The sequence below is a fragment of the Amborella trichopoda genome, chromosome 8, assembly GCF_054954075.1.
Source record: "Amborella trichopoda isolate Santa Cruz 75 chromosome 8, AtrichopodaSantaCruz75HAP2 v2.0, whole genome shotgun sequence".
NCBI classification, from domain to species: domain Eukaryota; kingdom Viridiplantae; phylum Streptophyta; class Magnoliopsida; order Amborellales; family Amborellaceae; genus Amborella; species Amborella trichopoda.
The window spans coordinates 40,328,037-40,350,138 of NC_142343.1; the positions used below are offsets into that span (position 1 = coordinate 40,328,037).

General features: G+C 35.6%; 1 protein-coding gene across 2 annotated transcripts; it reads left to right on the forward strand.

Moving 5' to 3' along the window:
• The first annotated feature begins 6,808 nt into the window (after positions 1–6,808).
• On the forward strand, positions 6,809–17,229 carry LOC18433524 (uncharacterized). Of its 2 annotated transcripts, none has more exons than XM_020666635.2 (8): positions 6,809–6,873; positions 11,813–11,948; positions 12,928–12,967; positions 13,154–13,249; positions 14,995–15,191; positions 15,323–15,418; positions 16,170–16,589; positions 16,950–17,229. In XM_020666635.2, the coding sequence occupies exons 2-8, from the start codon at positions 11,839–11,841 to the stop codon at positions 17,014–17,016; spliced, it is 1,026 nt and encodes a 341-aa protein (XP_020522294.1). In that variant the 5' UTR covers positions 6,809–6,873; positions 11,813–11,838; the 3' UTR covers positions 17,017–17,229. The 2 variants fall into 2 exon arrangements, with proteins under 2 accessions (XP_020522294.1, XP_006843673.2); XM_006843610.4 differs by having other exon boundaries at positions 11,832–11,948.
• The last annotated feature ends 4,873 nt before the right edge of the window (positions 17,230–22,102 follow it).

Here is a 22,102-nt window from a genome sequence, read left to right on the forward strand (position 1 = left end):
TGAATCTTGATCCATCATTTTGTTTTGTTAAAAGGTCATAGCCTCAGGAAAGTCATAAGTCCCCATATCTTTTTCACTATTTTTAACTATGTCCTTTTGAGCCTACTTCTTACCATTTTTTAGCCTTTTACTTGAACTGATTTATACCTTCGAACATGTGTTGTATTGGGTATGCGCTACACATGGTCAGCCTACCTAAGTTTATTTTATCACATCTTATCACTTATTGGTGTCAAACTTAAATTCTCCCGAATGCATTCATTTGAATTCTTTCCGTCATTGTCTTGTACTCATACATCTCAACATCTTTATCTTAGCTACACTCATTTTATGAGTGTGTTGTTTTTTGACTGCCCAATATTTCACTCCATAAAGTAAAGTTGGTTTTACGACTGCCCATAAAAATTGCCCTTCAACTTCATTAGTATGTGGCGAAGACATAAAACTCCGATTCCACATCTGCACTTCCTTCACCTAGCTCTAATTTCATGTGCGTCATTCTCCTCATTCTCTTTCTTTTTTTTATATTGTCGACCCAAGATATCGATAGTGCGCTCTTTTTGGTATTTTTTGGTCGTCAATCTCAACTAGTTCCTCGTTTTTACTCTTATTATTATTTCTAAACTTCCATTCCATGTACTTTAGAGTATTTTTCCAAAGTTCTAACTTTGTGTTGACGCCGTTTTGGGTCTCATTGATCAAAACTATCATCTACAAGCAACATGTATCATAGTACGTCACCATATAGGTCTCTAGTTAAATCGTCCACAACTAAGGTGAAAAGGTATGGGTTCAATACTAATCCTTGATGTAGACATATTGTTATTGAAAACTCATTTGCTTCTCCACTATTTGCTCGTACACTAGTTTGTGTTCCTTCGTACATATCTCAACCAGTCAATGTAGTTTTTGGAGACTTCATTCTTGTTCAATACCCACCAAATCAAATATTTAAGTAAATCATAAGCTTTTTAGATTAATAAAAACCATGTGGAGATCAATAAATTTATGCATTCCAATTTTATAATCAAATTTTTGTTTGACACGTAAAGTAAAGGACTAGGAGCATTCAAATGTGGAAAAAGAATGCCAAATAGAGCAAAAGACGAACTAAATACGTAAAAGGATTGTATACCTGGAGACCATTTATCTTTGTTATTAGGAGGTCATAAAAATATTTTTAGTTGTCACGAAGTTTGACAAAATTTGTTTTGAACTTCAAATCTAATAAATAATATGATCATAACTACTTGATATGTAATCCAATAGATAGGGTGATTGTGACTTTTTTGTATAAAAAATAAACGATATCTTGTATACTTTACTGTATGTAAATTTGGTCATATGGATTTGGAGAAAGGATTAAAAACAAATTGCAGGTTGGCTGTTTTAAGCATCTTCCTCGTGTTCTCTTTTGAGGTTGTTCATGTTTTTGGTGCACTGACTCTTAGAAAGGCTTGTCCTGCATGAGGTACAAACTAATAATGGACCAATCTTAAACATTTCAATGGTCATATTGAAATGTTAAAGAAGTCAAAATCCTCTGTTGTCAATTATCAATCCTACTTCATGCGGAAATATATTTCCACGTCATCCCAGAGTCAAGAGGATTTTTTCTAAAATTTTGAGATAATCACCAAATAATTAATTTTTGTATAAAATAGATTATAAGTTTAAAAATATTTAGAGCAAACCATCCAATAATTGGATATTTTTGTTCAATTTTTTTAATGTCATTTTATTAGGCACTCACAAAATCCAATGGATTTTTTAGATTGATCCTAAGGATAAGGAGGTTATCCCACTTGTACAAATCAATGCATGGATTTGGACTCTTGTTCGAAACCACCACTTGGAGCGAGTACTCAGCCCATGCCAATCCCAATAAGGGCCGAGTACTGTAGCAGCAAAAAAATATTAAAAGAATTAAAAAATCTCAAAAAAAAAAAGAAGAAATATATATTTAAAGTAAAATTAAGCAAAACACATCAGAATGAGATTTAAAAAGTAATAAAAATATTTAGATAATCGATTTGTTATCGTGGGTATATTTGAAATAATTCAAAAAATATGGAAAAATGAAAAAATAAGTATCCGAGGCTAAAACACTTTTTAGTCTTTGTCAAATTTGACAGAAAACATTTTTTTAAAAAAAAAAAAACACAAATGAATGCCTTATTTTTTGAGATTTTTTAAGAATTATTATTATTATTATTTAATATTCCCAAGGGGGACACCCAATTGGAGGAAGCACATTCGAAACTCAACCCGAGTACTTAAACATTATTTCAAGCAACCTTGAAAAAAGGAGTCACCTGGCAAAAATGGACTTTGCCAAAATCATGATCATCATCATAGCATTTTTTCAACGATTTGCGGTTGCCTACAAAAATCCTAGTCCACCATCCTGCTCTATGAAGGGTCATATTATCAATGAGGCCATATGTCCCCATATTTTTTTTCACTACTTCCAACTATATCGGGCTTACCCTATAGCTTTTTTTTAGCCTTCCATTAGAACCAACTCGTATTTTTTTTTTTGACCAACATACAAATTTTTTATTGATGACTTAAAATGAAATTACATCATCAGAAATAGCAAAAGAGCCAAGAGAGATTAGCTAATGAATCAGCAACACCATTAGTTTCACGGTAAACATAGGAAAAAGATACATATATAGATATAGATGCAAAAGCATCTATAACCTGTAACCATAACGATCGAAGTTCCCACGGTATTTTCTGCGCTTTCTTGTACCACCTGATAGCATTCAAAGAGTCTCTTTCAATTAAACAAATATTCTCCAACCTCCTATCAATGAAAATATGCACACCCCTTAGCAAGGCACTTAATTATGCAAAATTAGCTGTAGCAATACCAATTGGTCCCGCATAGGATAGAACAATATTTCCAAAGCAATCACGAAAAACACCACCAATCCCCGTTGGACCCGGGTTCCCAAAGGAGCTCCCATCAAAATTTAGCTTCAGAGACCCTATAGGCGGAGCGAACCACAATCCCTTAGGCTGACATCTACTCACATCAAAAATAGATTAGAAAGATTAATCATAACATCAACTTTGGAGATCCCCCTACCCTCTTTGGCCACCGAGAGACTTGATCATATAGAAAGTTTGATTAAATGAAGTAACTTGTCAAACAGCAAAGCAGAATCCTCAAAAGTTATCATATTTCTCTCTTTCCAAACTTCCCACAGAATGACACCTTTTGCAATTTTCCATATCGTACCACCAACTTTAGACAAAAAGGGGAACGTGAATTGTGTAACAAAATCAAGCAAACTAAGAGGCAACACTAGGGAGACTCCTACCAGGTCTAACAACCATTGCCAAATTCTTGAAGTAAAGGATCAATGGATCAAAAGATGAGCTACTGATTTGCCGTCTTGTTTACAAAGTAAACAATTGTTTGGCAAAATCTTGCCCTTTTTTTGAAGATTATCAATTGTCAAGATTTTGTTCTGCGCAGCCAGCCAAACAAATACTTGAATCTTATGGGGTTATTGGCCATTTCCAAATTTGGGCAATATTAGGTCATGACCATCTCCATCGATCATGAAGAAACAAATTATAGCAAGATTTTACTGAAAAATTACCGTCACTTTCAATATCTTATACTAACATATCATCTGCATCTTGTGAAATATACACTTTGTCCAAAAGTTCCATCAGCGAACACCACTGGGATAAAAGCACATGATTTAGACACCTATATCTGAGAGATATATTCCATGAATATTGATGACATCTCCTTTCCAATGCTTCACAAATCAAAATATTTGAGTTAGAAACCACACGGAACAAATCAGGGAAAGCAAATTTAAGAAGAAAATTCCAAAACCATTTGTGATGCTAAAACAAGACCTGTCGACCACTTCCAACATTCTATCTAAAATAACCTAAAATCATAGGCCTACAGTTGTAAATAGTTCACCACATTTAAGATGTCTCCTTACCTCTACCGCCACTTAGCTATAACTCATAACAATCCATCCCATATTGAGCAACTAAAACTTGGTAACAAAGATGATCTTTCAAGTGTATACTGTGCCACCACCATTTACACAAAAGAGCTTGGTTAAACATTTTAATATTCCGAATACACAATCCACCTTCATGCTTGGGGGTACAAACTCTATCACATCTTAACAAATGAAATTTTATATTCTCACCATACGAACCCCACAGAAAATCTCTCATCATTCTTTCAATTCTTTTCCTTACCAAAGCTGGAATTTGAATCACCAACATTTGGTACACATGAAGGTTGGCCAAACATGATCTTAAAAGTGTAACTTACCCCCCAAGGATAAATATTTATGCTTCTACAGATCAAGTTTTAATTGCACCATCTCAATAATCTTATCCCAATCTGCAATAGAAAATTTTGAGTTTGAAGTTGGCAAGACCAAATAAGTGATTGGGAAAGAACCAACTTTGCACCCTATAACAATATCCAGGTTATTCATCAAAGAATCTGTACAATTTATTCCCACCAGAGATGACTTATGACAATTAACTCTGATCCCCAAAGTCACTTCACAAAATTCAAGAAATCTTGCAATATTACCCAACTGTAAATAAAAATGGAGAAAGTGGATCACCTTGGTGGAGGCCTCTAGAAGCATTGAAAAAGCCAATGGGACATTCTTTGAAGAGTACAGAGAAATGAGTTGAATAGAGGCAACCATAAATCTAGCTCCTCCACCTAACTCCAAAACCCATCAACTTCATAATCTATAACAACACCGCTCACTCCACCCTGTCATATGCTTTTTCCATATCCAATTTTAGAAAAACACCGGTTCCTTGCTTAGTACCCGAAAATGGATACATTCTTGTGTCACTAGAACACTATCAATAATCTTATGGTCCTAAATAAAAGCAAACTGTGAGGTTGAGACAACTAACTGATGGGTCTGATATCTGCAAGCTCAGAAATTACAGATTTTTTCGGAATCAAGGCTAGAAAGGTTGAGTTAATCCCTTTAAAAATATGACCTCTAATGAAAAAATCTTTTACCAACAACAGTAAGTCTTCTTTAACAATACTCCAAAATTTATGGACCACCCAGTCGCCTTGTCTTCAGGCAATGCAAAAAACTGCATTTTTTATTTCTTCAATGGTGATCTCCTTCTCCAAAAAACCTCTATGCTCCACATCCAACGTCTTAAAAGAACATTTGCAAAGTTGGGAGTCACAATCACCTCCTTAGAAAAAATATTCTTAAAAATGTATAATTCTCAACCTATTGCAAAACTATCATCAGAATCAATCTCAGGAATGGACAAACCCGAGTTATCATTCTCTCTTCTCCTAACGCTATCAATTGCATGAAAATACTTAGTGTTAAGATCTCCTTCCTTCAACCACTTATTTCTCAATCTTTGTTTCCAATAAATTTCCTCCAATCTTCGTAACTCCTCTAACTCCTTGAGTTTCTCACTGCGCTCATTCACTGCTTGTTCCGTAAGCACACCATTCACTTGAGTATTACGATCCAGTACCTCAATCTTCGCTAGGATCCCCCTAATCTTAGCCTTAATATCAATATTATGCTCTTTCTTCCATGCAAGTAATTTATGTTTGACATCCAGCAGTTTTTTGTGAAGCTGGAAATCCAAGGAACCAACAACCTCAGTATTTAACCAAGTCCTATTGATAAGTTCAACCACCACTTTATCCTTCAACCAGCTCAATTCAAATTTAAAAGGTTTTGGCTTACCTTTGAGACTCCCCATATTAAGAAGAATAGGTAAGTGATCGGAGGATAATCACACCTGCGATTTGTCAGAAACAAGAGGAAATGAGTCCACCCATTATGACGCAATCAAAAACCTACCCAATTTCGACATTGCAAGATTACCTACACTATTATTGGACCAAGTAAACCTGGAACCAATAATAGGAGGATCCAAGAATGCATTCTTTTCAATGAACATGTTAAATCTTCTTGTAAAAATATTTATAGGATGACCTGCTAAACATTCATCAGGCCACCTAAAAAGATTAAAACCTTCCCCAATTACAATAAGGTAGGACACAAAATGGATGGCCTCATTCATATCATTAATAAAGCCCACTCTTAAAGAAGAGATAGAAGGCCCATAAACATTCATAAAACCTCAAGAAAACCCCAAATTGGAACCCATAAAACCCAAAAGCAGTAAATTGTCTTTAACAAAGACTCAAAATTAAAAATCACTAAAGGATCCCAAAAAATCCAAATCCCATCAAAATTACGAACAACATCAATCCCACAAAAACTGATCGCCCCTTAACCAACTCGTACTTTCTAACACGTGCTATATGTGTTTGCTTTGCGAATTACGAGTTTACTTTCTCTCATGCCTATTGCTAAAATCAAACCGCAAAATTTTGGAGTCTTAATAAAAAATTTACCTGGACAATATACTCGTGGAGCTATAAAATCGTTCAAACTATTATTTATCTTTAGCACAACACTGCCAAAGATAAATATGATACTCTCCTTCATTCCATGTAAAAGATGATGCACTCCTGACCGTCCGATTTGTAGTCTGATGGCTATGGTGATTGTAGAGGTAAAGGTCTCAGTATGGTCTCTCTAGTAAATTTTGTGTAGGTTGGTCAAAGTGGTAATTTATCGTTCCATTCACACCTCGTGGGACCAACCCAAGGCCGACTAGGGTTGGGTTAGACGTAACCATGGTTATGATCGAGGCCAGAATTAGTGTTAGAGAGAGAAAGAGATGAGAGGAGAGAGATGAAAAATCCTATAAACCTGACCTTGGCTTTCTCCTCCATGTCTTGAAAAACCCTTTCCAACAAGGGCGATCGGCAATTCTGGTTCTTCCGTGCGCCAAAGCTTTGTGAGTCTCTCTCTCTTATTTCTTTTATGTGTTTTTTTGGCTCTAGGGTTTTGATCTTGTCTATCTTCTGCGAAACCCTTTCTCTCTCTTGTTCCAGATTCTATGAAAGGTTGGTTTTTTTTCTTTTTCTTTTTTGTTATCTCTCCCTCTCTCCCTATGTCTCTCTCACACACTCTCTTTCTATTACTCTTTCCTTCTGTTATCCTATTATTGGCTTTTTCAGTTCTAGGGTTTTGATTCTGTGATATTTTGTGAAGTGTTATCTCTTTCTGGTGTTCTAGATCTTGTGAGATTTTGGCTTTAATAGATTTTGTTTCTTTTTCTCATATACGTGGCAAAGATCTGGGTTCATTTATTTTGGTAGTGTGGAATTGGATAAATGAATCAAATATTGGGGCTTCAGCATGTCTTGGGAGTTTTCATGGATATAATTGGTTGTTTCTAGGCTAAAGCTGTCTCCTTTACGAGGATTTCTTCATTGCTTGGAATTAGGGTATTACTGCATAAAGATTTCAATTGTAGTGGAGAAAGTCCTGTGTAGACTGGTTATTTGTTTAGTTGTTTGATCAAGTTGTGTTGTGTTCTTTTGAGTTTAGATATGTGCACGCATTCCATGCTTTTGCGGTTATAATAATTGAAAAGTCAGCCTTCTGTTTTTACTGGCCCACTTTCCATGCACCATAGCTCTGAATGGAGATTATATTTGCCTGATTATTTTACCTGTTGTAGATCTAGTTGCTTCTTGTACAGGCTAGGATGCGATGCTGCCCATTTGCTAGTCCGGGTTGCATATGCTGATACACAAAGTTTTCTTTTGATATAGAGATTAAATGTGCATTACATTGGTATCTGGTATATTGTTTTGGAGTGGTTCTCGTGGATTCATGCATTTTTTGTAACTTGATTGCCTTTTTCTTCTTGGGTTGGGGGTTCTAGCATCTTAAGAGAATTTTTAGTGCCTTTTGGAGAACTTGTTGAGACAAAAGTGAAGAAAAGAAGGCTATGCAATTATTTTTTTGTTTTTCAATGACAACAAGAATTGAAGATCTTTCTAGAAAAAAATTTGAAAATGTTAGACTACAACGGTGTAGGTTTGTGAAATGTAATGTTGAATTTGTTCCCCTTTCTCTCAAAAAGAAAAAAATGTGTCCTTCTTCTTTTTATTCCCAATAATTAACTGTATTTCGCAGATTTGTAAACTACTATAAATATTTTTGAGGAGGCAGGAAAGTATAAGATGGTACAAATTTTGGTGAATGATAGGTGGAACAAGTGGGGAGAACTTTATGTAAAATTTGAGGGTTGGATGAAATTCTTTACAAATTTTGAGGGCTTGACAAGTGGTTAACCATCATTGAGTCCTGGCTAGTTCCTTCTTTTGCTATTATGCTTATACCAAATGAGAAAAATATTGAAGATCTTTTGATCAATTCCCCTCGTCCATGGAGTATTATGCTAGTGATTTGAGTTCTCCTCCCTCCAAACCAAATCAGTTCATTGATCAAGATTTGACTTTATCTCCATGGACGAGGGGAATTGATCAAAGATCTTCAATATTTTTCTCATTTGGTATGAGCATCCACTTCTTCATCTTGTTGGAGGCCTTGAGCTGGTATGTGGCAATTATAAATGATAGAAATCATGATAGATGGTGAAACATGTGAATATAAAATTATATATATTTTTCGTCAAAGCATGTGAAATTAAAAGTTGACAGCCTATTTTTTTAGAAAAATTAGAATTTAGAACGACTCAAATTCCATAGTTCATTTCATATCGATTTTTTTACTACTTGTGTATTTTCATCCATGTAACACATGAAGAACTCATCATCTGATCTGATTCCTTCCATAATCAAAATTCAGTATGAATTAGTGGAGGTCTAATCATATTTTAAATTGGTTTCATCTAGTTTTCCCTTCAAACTCAACATGCTCACCTCTTCTTTTACTGTTTGTCTCTGATTACCTCCTAACCTAACCTTTGTGGAGAAAGCCAAACTAGCACTTCTAATAGCAGGTATTCTTAAACTTGGGGAATATAATTTTGGCTTCTTTGATCGTCCATGGAGGCCTATGAATCTGGAGCGCCTATGAATCTGGAGCTGTACTCTTTAAGTCATGGTTTTAAGTTGAGTCATCTTACTCTTAGGGCTAAAGGTTTTATAACTCTGAACAATTCATTGATTCTACACCAATCAGGAACAACATGCATTAATATCGCTCACGGAACTCCTTTTATTCCTTGTACTTTATGCTTTGGGCATTTTGGTCTAAGCCTAATTTAGAAGCATGCCTATGTCAGATTCTGATTATTTTCTCTTGTTGCCCTTTTTTGCCTGAGATGTTTTTATCTTATGTATCGTAACTCTTTTTTTAAAAAAGGTTCTAGGTCCTTGATCGATTAATATTGGTGAAATCACCCTAGCATATCTTATGGTCACCTGAACCTTTTTTCGATTCTGTATCATATCTTTTTGTTACCACTGAATAGAAGCTGCTGTTGCTAATGACTGTTGGTCTTGTACTCAAGAATACAGCGTTCCCCTAGAATTTCAACTGGGTTTGTGTTGTAGAGGTTCATATTTGGGTATTTTGTCCCAAAGAAGATATATATAAAAAAAAAAAAACAATGGGAGATTCATAGTTGGGTAGTAATTCCGTTTTAAGATAGATTTTGACTCATTTTTGGGTAATCACCTAAACATATTTGTGGGATGCCATGGGCACTTTTAATATATTTGAAGTTCACATTATTGCTTGTCTTTCTTCTTTTTTTTTCCCACCTGATTTCCTTCCCTTTTGTATTTTCCTTTGCTGTTACTTTGAGCTCATATGACATGATCTCTCAGGAGAAAATGTCAGATTTGCTTCTTTGTACAAGAGGGGTTTTCTTGATCTGGAATTTTTGGATCTGTTTTAGGGTCTGTCAAAAACTTGGTTGGCCTGTGTTAGGGTCCTAGGGCATGATTTTTCTTCAGGCACTTCTAGAGTGTGTATGATTTGTTATATTTATTCTGTTGTTGTTATTGTTGTTCTTGTTCTTGTTCTTATATTGTCATTTTGGGGTCTCATGTAACTATGCATAGAGACCAAAACATACTGGTCGGTTGTTGTCATTTGTTGTTCTTGTTCCTGTTCTCGTTATTGTATTGTTGTTTTGGGGGCTCATGTAACTATGCATAGAGATAAAAAAAGTACAGGTAAGTGTCCTGTCATGTTAGTCACTAGACATGGGTGCAAGTGGTGAGGATATGGTGGCTATATTTGTTTTCCTCTGTTACGAATCAAATCTGTATTTTCTGGAAGCAGAGGCATTATTTTAGATCTTGTGCTGCCTACTTTGTGTGGCCCTTTCCTCGTCTACAATCATCAAGGTATATTTGTATTTCTTAACCTAACCTGTTCAGAATAACGGATATGTTAAATTCATTTACATGCGTGCTACTTGGATGATGCATTGGCATAATCAAAATTAGGTGTTGCAGCTACTTGATTGGGGTGTTATCCATTTTTAAAACTTTGTTATGGAGCTAGTTTATTCCATATATGCTTCTTATCCATTTCATCTCAATAAAAATATTGGCTATTTTATTCTATATGTGCTTCTTACCTTTTTAATTGCTATAATAATATTGGCTATAGATTTAAAAATCTTAATGAAAATATCTTATTGTGCCCTTGCTGATCAAGGATGTGCCTGCAGTTAACTTAGATTTCCCTGGTTGAAAAGGTGCAGTAATGATACTGTCTTTGATATTCGATTAAATTTTGGTGAAATTTTAACCGTTAAGAGTGAAAATCTTGATGGAAGATTGTATTGTGCCTTGCCTTTTACTTGTCTAAAAGGAAATTTTCCTTTTGGGCCTTAAATGATTGGAGTTGGAACATCTGGTTAAAATGGTTCATTTATTGTAGTTCATCTGATGTCTCAACCAGTGCCCGCTGATCTGGTACATCTTTATTTTTGGAATATTTATGAGTTACAATGTAATTGTTGAGTTATTAGATTTTACCATCCAGCCACTTTTTTTTTTTGGTTTTATTAATTGACTTATTACTTTGGTCTTTCATTATCTTCATTGTTCAGTTTATCTTGTCTTACCGTGTAAGAACTTAGAAAGGAGTTGCTATCTGCCCCCATGTTTTTGCTATTCCCACCCAAATTTCGATGGAAGCGGAATTGTGCATGCCTGATAGCTGTTCTCCCATTTTGGGTGGAAATGGCAAGAATATGGATGAGCATTTTCTGTTCAAAATTTATCTGTGAATTTTCAATGGCTTCTCAACATGTCCAAAATAACCTGAAATGGGCTGTCTTGCTACATCTTCAGTCCTATTAATTCTATTAAATGTTACGTGATTTGCTTGTTTAAGTGTCGAAGACACAGTTAACATGATTCTCCCTCGAAGAATCTTGAAATTGAATTATTCCAATATTGTAATACCTTAACGCACCTTTGTGTTCTTTATGAGGCGTTGGATTCTACCTTTGTTCTTTCTAGCAAAGAATCATGAAACAATATTATTCTGAAACTCTGATACCTCTATTTGAAACTCCTGCATTTTTTTACGAGGTTTAGATTTTAACAGAATCAAACATATAATATTTTATTTCTTTCTTATTGAATTTGATTTGCATTACGAAGATGGTAGGATCAAAATCCCAAGTTCGTACTTGTACATGCAAATATTACATAAAGCCTTACCCAGATGGCCTCTGTTGGTCTCCATCTTGTTGTTTGTGTTTCAATGGTTACCATTTGTATGATAGCCAATTTACTGATTCCTGTTTTTAATGCTTAGATAATCGGATACTCCTTTCCAATGCATCTGTGCAGCATAAGTTGCAAAATGTAGTCCTTTTTTCACATTTTTTTGGTTTGATTCTTCTTTGCTTCGACTTATATGCGTATTTTATGGTAAATGGTGCTGAACAGACTTATATTTCAATATCAGGGTAATCATGCCTCGTTATGATGATCGTTATGGTAGTAGTACCCGCCTTTATGTAGGTCGACTGTCTTCTCGAACACGCTCACGTGATCTTGAAGACCTTTTCAGCAGATATGGAAGGTAATTTTGTGTTTTATCTTTTGAATATTGTATCTGATTTTGCTCATTATCCTAAATAGAAATTCTCAAAAGCCATGTCTCCTAGTTAGTTTATTTTCATTTGATAATAATTATTTTTTTAGAAACAATTAGAAACATATGCAGAAGTCTTATAAGCTGTATTCCTTTCTGGTGTATTTCTGCAATTTTTCATGCATTTATAGTCCTTTCATTCCATGATGCATGAGTCATAGGGGTGTCATGATCACCATGCTCAGTTGCAGTTGTTTACCCTGATTGGATCTCGTATTACCTCTACTAGTGGGAGCTTAGGTTATCTTCTATTTGATTGGTGCACCTATTATTGATTTTGGTCCAGCTTCCCTATTTTGACATTTATTCCCTTGCAACCATTCTTTGAATCCATATTTCATTGGTTAACATTTGAAACCACCAATCCTCCCTTGACATATTCTTCTCTTCTACTCATAGTTCGACTTGGTGGACCTCCAATTTTTTGCCCGTTGTCCAATTGCCCAGTTATGCTTATCACCTACTCTAGACACTGTACAGACTAGCAACCTCTCATTGTTTGCTGGTGGTGTGGTTGGTGGACGCATCAAGTCTGGAGATATTAAGGCCTCTGCCAAGCCAGACTCTGTGCTTTGGTTTTGGTTTTCTCTGTTAACGTTATCTCTGTGAGAAGGTTGCACCCCAGGTAGTTGTGTGTTTTAACTTGAATGATCTTGTTGAAGGTTTCTGGGCTTTTGCCTAACCTGGAGGTCTATGGTGAGAGGGTGCCCTTGGTGGAATTGGTGGCTATCTTTGCAGAGTTAATAGGAGACTTTGGCGCATTCTTTCTGTAATGTTATTGCGTATGTTTGTGGGAATGGCAACGATTACAAAGTGGTGTTTAATTCATCTTCTGAGGGGCGAAGTTTCATACCCTCCGGTACTTAAGTCATGATGGCCTTACTGTTTCTGGCAAACGTTTCCGCAGAGTACGAGATGTGGACTTGAAGCACGACTTCGCCTTCATTGTATGTTGCTCTCATCATCACCACTTTTGATTCTCGTGCCTTCTTTTCTCTTTATGTGATTATGGATCTTATTGTACTGGATGTTCTGTATGAGTTTTATGTCATTCTTCACAATACTTCGCAATAATGCCATGCAAATATGAGCTTTCTCTATGTTCTTCTCTTGTTTGTGTTCTTGGCTTTCAGGAATTCAGTGATCCCCGAGATGCAGATGATGCAAGATACAGCTTAAATGGAAGAGAGTTCGATGGAAGCAGAATCATTGTGGAATTTGCGAAAGGGGTAACTTTCTATCTTTTTATTGTGTTCTTTTCTTTTGTGAAGAAATGCATCTACATTCCACATGCATACTTGGTTCTTGCAATGATTTCAATTTGGTTTGGGAAGAAAATCACAATAGATTAAGATGACAACCCTTTTAACCAACCAACCTGAATTCATTTTTTATATTATGAACTGGAACAAAATGAAACTTAAGAATGTCAGATCCATGAACTTTAATTCGCAAAACATGATCCATCGATTTTAAAAGCTTCAATTTTTAGGAATCTGTGGTTTTAATTCATCAATTAAAATCCTTAGCCAAGGGTATATACACTCTTTATAATCAAAAGATGGAACTAAATGATCTCCTCTGTAGTCCAAAATACTGAATCAATGACAGATTTAAATTTGTGGTGTTTTGTGGTGTTTTCTGTACTTTGTTTGGTCTAATGAAGGAAAGGTTGCCAAAAATTTCTCAACTAAAAATTAATTCACAGGAGTGTTGTATCCCTTTGCAGCTATAAGCTTGGATAATTTCTCATATTTGATTATCCAATATGAGCAAGTTCGATCCCTTATCCTTTTCCTCTGTTGTACCCAGTTTCTATTTTGGAAAAATGTTGTCTTATTTGTGCTTGTGTTTTTTTTCATTTTGTACTCTGTCTTTTCCTTGATGATTTTTTATGTCTTCCTAGGTGTTCTGTCATGAGTTTTTGTTTGTTTTTTTAAATTATTCCTCAGTTATCTGTTGGATTCCTTCAATTTCATTTTGTCTACTGCTGTGAACATTTATTTAATGATGGAGGCTGTATATACCCTTGTGAGTTTTGGTCTTACAGAGGACACTCATTTAAAAGTTTAATCAAAGACAATGAGGTCTTCTTTTTCCCCACTTCAATCCATACAGTATACTGTGTTCTTCTAACAAGTTGTTTTTGATGTGTTCTAATAGGCTGTTTTTTATGCGATATGGAATACCAGTGCATCTGGGTAGGCATGTACCTACCATTGGGCTGAGTTGATTTTGATTCAACATAGGATCAGAATTTATGAAATACTAGCTGCCAACATAACATAGACCATCCCCCTTTCTCCGGGCTTGGGGCCAGCCATGACAGAGTTTCATGTTTGATTCAGTGATTCCCCAAAAAAAAAAAAAAAAATTTTGGATTTGGCGGTCTGACACTTTGTCTCAGATACTAGGGGTGCTTGTAATTAGAGTTTAAAAAGTCAGACCCTATTTGAGTTGCCCTGCTCAATTTTTGTTGGTGCGGCTCTGACTGAATTAGTTAGTCAATGCTTATGAATTCTGCCTAGGTTGAGTCATGTTCTAGTCAATAACAGCGTTCTTGTGGTAGTAAAATTGTGAGGGGATCCCGAGGTGGTGAACTTCCATCTCTATTGTTTTAATCCTTTTAGTGGTCATTTATTACGCTAACGTGAGATCTTGGGTAAAGTTGACAATCAGCCCTGACTAAGCTGTGTAATTTAATTGACACCGTATATGTTGAGAAAAGACCTAGCAGAAGTTGGTGGTCTTTACCTCTTTATGTCATAGTAATGTGTCCCTTTTCTGAACCATGACATAGGACCTACCCACATTCTATATGGCCTAGATTATAATCTTTTCTCTCTGTTTTGGATAAGATCAAGGAAAGATGCATCTCCCAAACTGAGTCTGTGTCACTTTCTTGCTGAGTGTTTTTTTGCCTTTCCCAAACTGAGTACTTGTTTCATCAATAACATTATAATATTGTGTTTAGGGACCACGTGGAGCTGGAGGATCTCGAGAATACTTGGGCAGGGGTCCACCTCCAGGTTCAGGCCGTTGCTTCAATTGTGGGATCGATGGCCATTGGGCTCGAGACTGCAAAGCTGGGGACTGGAAAAACAAGTGCTATCGCTGTGGAGAAAGAGGCCATATTGAAAGAAACTGCCAAAACAGCCCCAAGAGCCTGAAGTACCCAAAAAAAACACTCTTCTTTGTGTTCCCTATTGACATCTTCACCTTTTTTTTGAAGTGTGAGATATCTTTCAGATTCCTGTGTTTATTCGATATTTTTTACTAATAAATAATTGCTAAATGTGCAGGCGTGGGCGGAGTTATTCCCGTTCTCCATCGAGATCCCGTTCTCATGGCCGTGGAAGGAGCCGTAGCCGAAGTTACAGCAGAAGCCGCAGTTACAGGTAACATTTGTGGCCAATCCATTGATTTAATGTTAAAGTGGATTTTCTCAAAAAAGAAATTGAATGTTAAGTGGAAAAATTTATGGCTGCTGTTTCTATGATTAATTTGTAACAAATTTCTCTGTGATTTTTGTGTTAATTTCCTTGATATTGAGAAATTTCCCTGCATAGAATATGTTTGTTTCCGTACAATTCTTTTGGAATTATCTGATGCTGAATTTAAATCTATATATCCAAACTAATGCCGACCCCAATTAATTGGGAGAAGGCTATGATGATGATGATGATGATATCCAAACTAAGCCATAAATTTATAAAAATCATTGAGGAAAAAGAGTCCAAAAAGCATTTTAGCTTTTGGATACGTAATTTTAAAGAAAATGGGAAACCTATTTCCCTTGGGACTTTTCCCTAAAGCAAAACACCTGGCCTTGTGTCATCACTGTCCATTGAGATTGTCTCAATGTATAGTGATGGAGGTAGCATGGGGCTCATCATTGTCCCTTCAACACCATCCTTTTTTAAGGAAGACTGTTTACCCTAAGGACTACTGTAAAATGGTCCTCTCATTGTCCTTGCATCACATTGTACTTCCCTTTTCCCTTTTCTCTCCTTTCGAATGCCTTTCATTTGTCTGCTCTTGATATTACGCTTGAAATGTTTCTGAAAGAACTACAGAAACTTCTGAAATTTAGAGGGAGAGAGAGAGCAATGTGGAGTGGCCCCTGATACTTGTGTCTTCATTTATCAGTCGCTCACGGTCACCTCCAAAGAGGGGGTCTGGACGCAGCCTAGAGAGAGAGGACCGATCTCGGAGCCCGAAGTACAGCCGCAGCCCTCGCACCAAAGGCAGTCCCGTAAAGAGCAGGAAGCAGCAGAGCCCTACTCCTGATAGACAAAGGAGCCCCAGCCCAACAGGTAGCAGTCCTCGAGAGAGGGGCAGCCCTATCCCAAGAGAGAGAAAGCAAGAAGCCTCTGACTATAGTGGGAGCCCTAGAAACAGCAGGAGCCCCATTAGCCCAGAGAGAGAGAGCCCTAGGAGGTACAGAAGCCCTGAGACAAATGGCAGGAATGGAAGGAGCTCGAGCCCTATGAGAGATGATGATGTAAGCCCAGTTGATCGAGATGCCTCTCCCCCACCACGGGGTGGCAGCGAGAGCCCCTCGAGCCCGTAAGTATGCCAACCTTAGACGCACAAGAGGTTATGCATAAACATTGCTATGTTTCCTTGAGTTCTCTTATAATGTGTTAGTTCAAGAGTTAGTAGATGCCTACATTGAATGGAACTTAAAACACTTTTTGGCATGTGTTGGAAACTTGACTGTTTAGATTTTAGAAAGACAGGTATTGAGGTTTGTATGTTTGATTGAGTTGTCCATCCTTGCGGTACAATGTTGAAATTTTTGGTTGTGACATGCTATTATATTACCTTTATATTTGTTTTTTAAGTTCAGAGCTTAGTTTGACCCACTGGTTCGGTTCTCGAGGTCATAATCATCCAATGAATGATATACCACTGTTTCTTATACAGGAATGCACTTGGTAAGTGCATGGCATCATGCGAAGGTTGGTGGAAACCTCAAGCCAAAAGATATTAGTATATTATGCTTCCACGGGAGTTTACTGTCCATTTACTCACTCGGCTGAAACCCCATCTGAAACCCCACCGAGGATTAGTTTTACGACCTTAAATTTCAGTCCTCTGACTGAGAGTATATGTACACTATTCTCCTGCAGGTGCACAGTATATGTGCCCAAATCTGAACATGGAAAATTCATGGTCATATCATAGTCCTTGGGTGTTGGTGTCATATTTGAATAGACAAATAAATTGGGACCCTCGAGGATATGATCCCAATGATAGGTTTGATACCCTCATATCACCAACAAATCTCCCAATGGGGAATTGGCTGAGAGAATTGGCCTAATGGACTGCTTTTTCCAATGTAATGTGGAGAAGTAAGGTCAAAAAGTTCTAACGTGTATAAGTAAGGTAAAAAAGAGAATCCGCCTAAGAATCAATAAAGTAATAATTTATAGTGAGAATCTAACGTAGTTTTTGGTAATCTTAAAATTCTAGGTTTAATGTGGTAATAATAAGTTGAAAGTGTGACTGTTTGATTAAGACTATATAAATCTAATCACCTGTTTTAAAGAAATCTATATAGTGGTGGAGAGGTAAGTAGGTTGAGTTAAGCTCTTAATGATGTCTTTGATTTGTATAAGTTGGAGTGTTCTAAATATGAGTGCACTCTATAAACAGACACCTATAGTAGTATGAAAGCAAGGCCGTTTCATATGAAATCGGAATTGTCTCTAGACCATTTATGAAATTGGGACAAACATGAGGCTCAAAATGTTCTGATAGCATTGGAGATTTATATATTATTTGTGTGTGATACTAACAATTTATTGAATAAGGAACACATTTCAAAGCTATACGATACCATTAAACTTGATGGATTTTGTAGTTTATACTCTTCAAGTAAAGGTTTAAATTGAAAGAGACTTTATGGGATGTTATTTTCAATGGAGGAAATTTTAGTATTTTTAAGTTTTGAAAATATGTATTGCAAAATAATGTAGTCTCAAATATTATTTTGATAAGCTTTTTAATTAAAAGAGAGTGGTGGGTTTTAGTCAAATAGAGTAAAAAAAGAGTGATTTATATAGGAACACTTTCATGCCTTGTATCCATCGAATAAGGAGAGAATGGATGTATATGCACCATTGGGTTATGAAAGTCACATTTCACTCTATAAAATGGGTTCACCTTCATGAACATTGAATTTATCCTATTTCCTTGTTTACTTACTTTCATGGTATTGAATTTTATCAATAGGGGGGCAAATTACCGTCCTAAAAGTGCTTTCGTAGTCCTTAAATCCTCTACAACTGAACCCATCCATTTCCAATAACTTTTCCTTGTTTTTTGCTCGATCAAAATATGGGAAATAGTTTAAAGTGAAGCACTAGGGTTGAGAAGCTTTCAACTTTCGAGGTGACCAAGCATAAAGAGAGGAGAAGAACAAGTGAGTGCTCAAGAAAAAGAGCACAGCAGAAAGAGGAGGCAAAGCAAATAAAAAAAAAAAAAAAAATTGCATGACTAAAATACTTTTATGATTTGCGGTTTTATAGAGGAAATGAGTCGAGAAAGAATTTCAGACAAACACGTATGACATGTGGTAGCTATGATTATCACCATTCTCCATCACTGGATTGGACAGTGATAGATTCACTAATGGGATCGTAAGTCACTAATTTATATCCATCACCATCCAATAAATTGATCACTAGTCAATCAATTGATTGGATGACCACATGGTCATCGTACCATGACCATATGGGAGCATTCATTTTTCTTTGGCCATGCGCTGGATCCAAAGCTACTTAATTCTACTCGGCCGAATATCAGTAAAGGCCCTAGTTTGATTTCCATTTCTAATGCATATTATTTGGAATTGATCTTTTCTAGTTTCACCAAAAAAAATAAATGGTTTGTATGCCATAAGACCGATCACTTTTGGTACGTGGATATCGCAATTAGTTTTTAACTATTGGATGTCAAATTTGACAAATTGAAATATGTCACAATATTCAAAAAAAATATTTTGAACTTTATGCCTAATCAATGATAAATCTTCAACCACCTGATTTATCTAACAATCAATAATAATTGTGATCTTTTTAAAAAAATATAAAATAAATAATCTCTATACATTTTTATAAAAAATAAATAAATAAATAAATGCATGACATTGTGTACATGCATAGTGTTGGTAAGGGCCATTTCCGACGCTGCTACAAATCTCCATCGCATGCCATGTATCACCACTTTATGGGTTCATTTGTCCAGTAGAAAGCGCTTTTCATCATCTTGGGAAAGTTTTCTTACCAAAAGATGAGAAAGCGCCTCTCTTAGATGCTACATGAACGTCTAATTTCCCGTAAATTAAACATCTTCTGAGAAAGGGCATTCTCATAAAATGTTTCTCGAAAAGAAATATGCCTTGTGATAAAAGGAAAATAATTTGATAGGGCCCAAAAGAAATATGCCTTGTGATAAAAGGAAAATAGTTTGATAGGGCTGCAGCCCTATCAAAATTAGCAAAGCCTCACCTCATAACTCGTCAAAAACCGTAATTCAAGTGTTGAAAAATATTTAAATAGTATGGTCGTTAAAAAAAAAGGATTTGAAATTCTAAAAATAATATATACTGTAACCAATCATCTAGACTGTCCATTTCACCCTAAAAATAAGTATTCACATATCCACAAGATCTATACAATTTTTTTAATTTCAAATATCATTGTCAGTGTTGAAAATTGATTTTAGAGGCATCATGGAAAATTTCAATACCAAAAGCACTTTTCGAACGAGGATTTGAGGTGAGGTTTTATTTTGCTTTCATAAAGCCTAGGCTCTATAGAAACTTCATCTGTGATAAAAATAGGAAATGACATAATTCACCACAACGAGATGAATACAATAAGATCATTTACTTTTGACATGAACATATCATAATCACTATTAACCATTAAATATGAATCGGATGGTTGGGGATGTGTCACTAATTGAGCACAAAGTCCAAAATTAAAATTGTTTAGAAGTTGTGACTCACTTCAAAATATACCAAAGATAAATGATCATGCCTATGACCATCTTGTACCAAAGATAAATGATGAATAATACACGATCGCATTAGACATTGCTTTTTTACATAAATAAAAATAACAGCTCCCTCGAGTAGCTTCATCAGCCAAACAAGCTGTACTATTCCAAAAAGAGTTTGTGTTTGGGGAAAGTGTGGTCATCGCCCATGATATCACTCGCGAATGATTTAAATTTTATTAATTTAGAGAATGTTTTTTAATCCAAAGCAAAGTTTATTGCTCTGTTTCATATAAGATCATTTATTATTTTTAGAGAATGCCTCTCTTTTTTTTATTCAAAGCAAGGGTCTGTTTGATAAGAAAATTTGAAAAACAATTTGATCGACTTTTGATCAATTGATACGTTGTGTGTGGTGTTTCACTGGTTCTCAATTCCGATAGAATATGCTCCGATGGGAGTTTAATGTTCATCTGCTGGTCGGAAAACCTACTTGCGAGGGTTTTTTCAATTTGTAACTAAAAGAAGCACCAACAATCACTAGATGATTATTTTAAAAAGATAAGATTTGAATTTAGAGTTTTTAACACTTAGATCTCACTATTTAAAAGTTGGATGATCCCTAATCATTAGAGGGTGCACTTAAGAAATTCTTTTTTATCGTGGTTAATCCGTGGGTTGAAGCTGTTTCATCTCCGTGGGTTGAAGCTGTTTCATCTCCAACTTTAAGGTCCTAAAATTGATCCTAGACTGGGTTTCACTTAAGGAGTAAATTGTTAGTATAACAACTATTTAAAAGTTGGATGATCCCTAATCATTAGAGGGTGCACTTAAGAAATTCTTTCTTATCGAGGTTAATCCGTGGCTTGAAGCTGTTTCATCTCCAACTTTAGGGTCCTAAAATTGATCCTAGACTAGGTTTCACTTAAGGAGTAAATTGTTAGTATAACAAGGTTTTGTTAGGGTACTCTTACACATAGAGTATATCCTTATATACTCCATATGTTTTCACTCATTACCCTTACTCAGTAAGTACTAACTTTTCTATCTAGGGGTATTTTAGATAATTATTTAAAGGGAAAAGTTTATATAAGGTCGCAACCTTAAAATGTAGAATCATTTATGCACCTCAAAAATCTACCGGAAAGGTTGTTTTAATGTTGAAAAACGCTCTAATTGATCATCTCGATATCAAGATGTATGAATATTTAAAAAAAAAAAATTTGAGGCCCCAAAATAGTGCATCTTGCAACACACCATCTAAACCGTCCATTTTTATGATTTTCATATGTTTATAGATCTACTTGATTTTAACCATTTTTGGAGTTTAAAATTTTCTAATTAGATATGAAAATAGGTTTTAAGATAATCCTATAAATGTTTTACAACAAAATTATATGTTATGATAAAATTTAGAGATGCGCCTTAATTGGATTGCTTAAGGTTGCAACCTTATATAAACCGCACCCTTATTTAAAAGTAAAGTACTCATTTTTTATAGAAATAGAAATATTAGAAAAATATCTCTATACCCTCTATTTTTAGGTTTCATAACTCAATCGAGACAAAATTTCAAAAGATAACAACTTTTGGTGCAAGGTTTATCAATCATACTTGACTGGATAAGCTAAGCTACTTTGGATCAATTTAGTTTGATTGAGGATAAAGAAGAAGAAGTAGTAGGAGAGGTGAAAGGGGAGAAGATGGAAAGGGTGTAGAAAGATAAACTCTCAAGATACCTTATAAAGTATACAGGTTTGGGGTTTTTGGACATTTGACGAGGGTTCTCAAATTGGCGATGATAAGAGGAATAGGATTCTTGGATATTTGAGATGGCTTGACGAGGGGATATGTTTGACTTCATAGGGTTCAAAATCTGGTGGCTTCAGAAAACCGTATCTGCCAAGTTGGTTCAGCAAAATTGCAGAAATCAGGTGGATTCATTGCTGAAAAAATGAGATTCAACAAGATTTTGGTGATTGGCTTGGGGTATCGATCAGAAGAGCTGCAATCTTAAATTTTCTTTTCAAAACATTGGGAGAAGGAAGAAGAATCTAGGTTTTTCCAGTGAA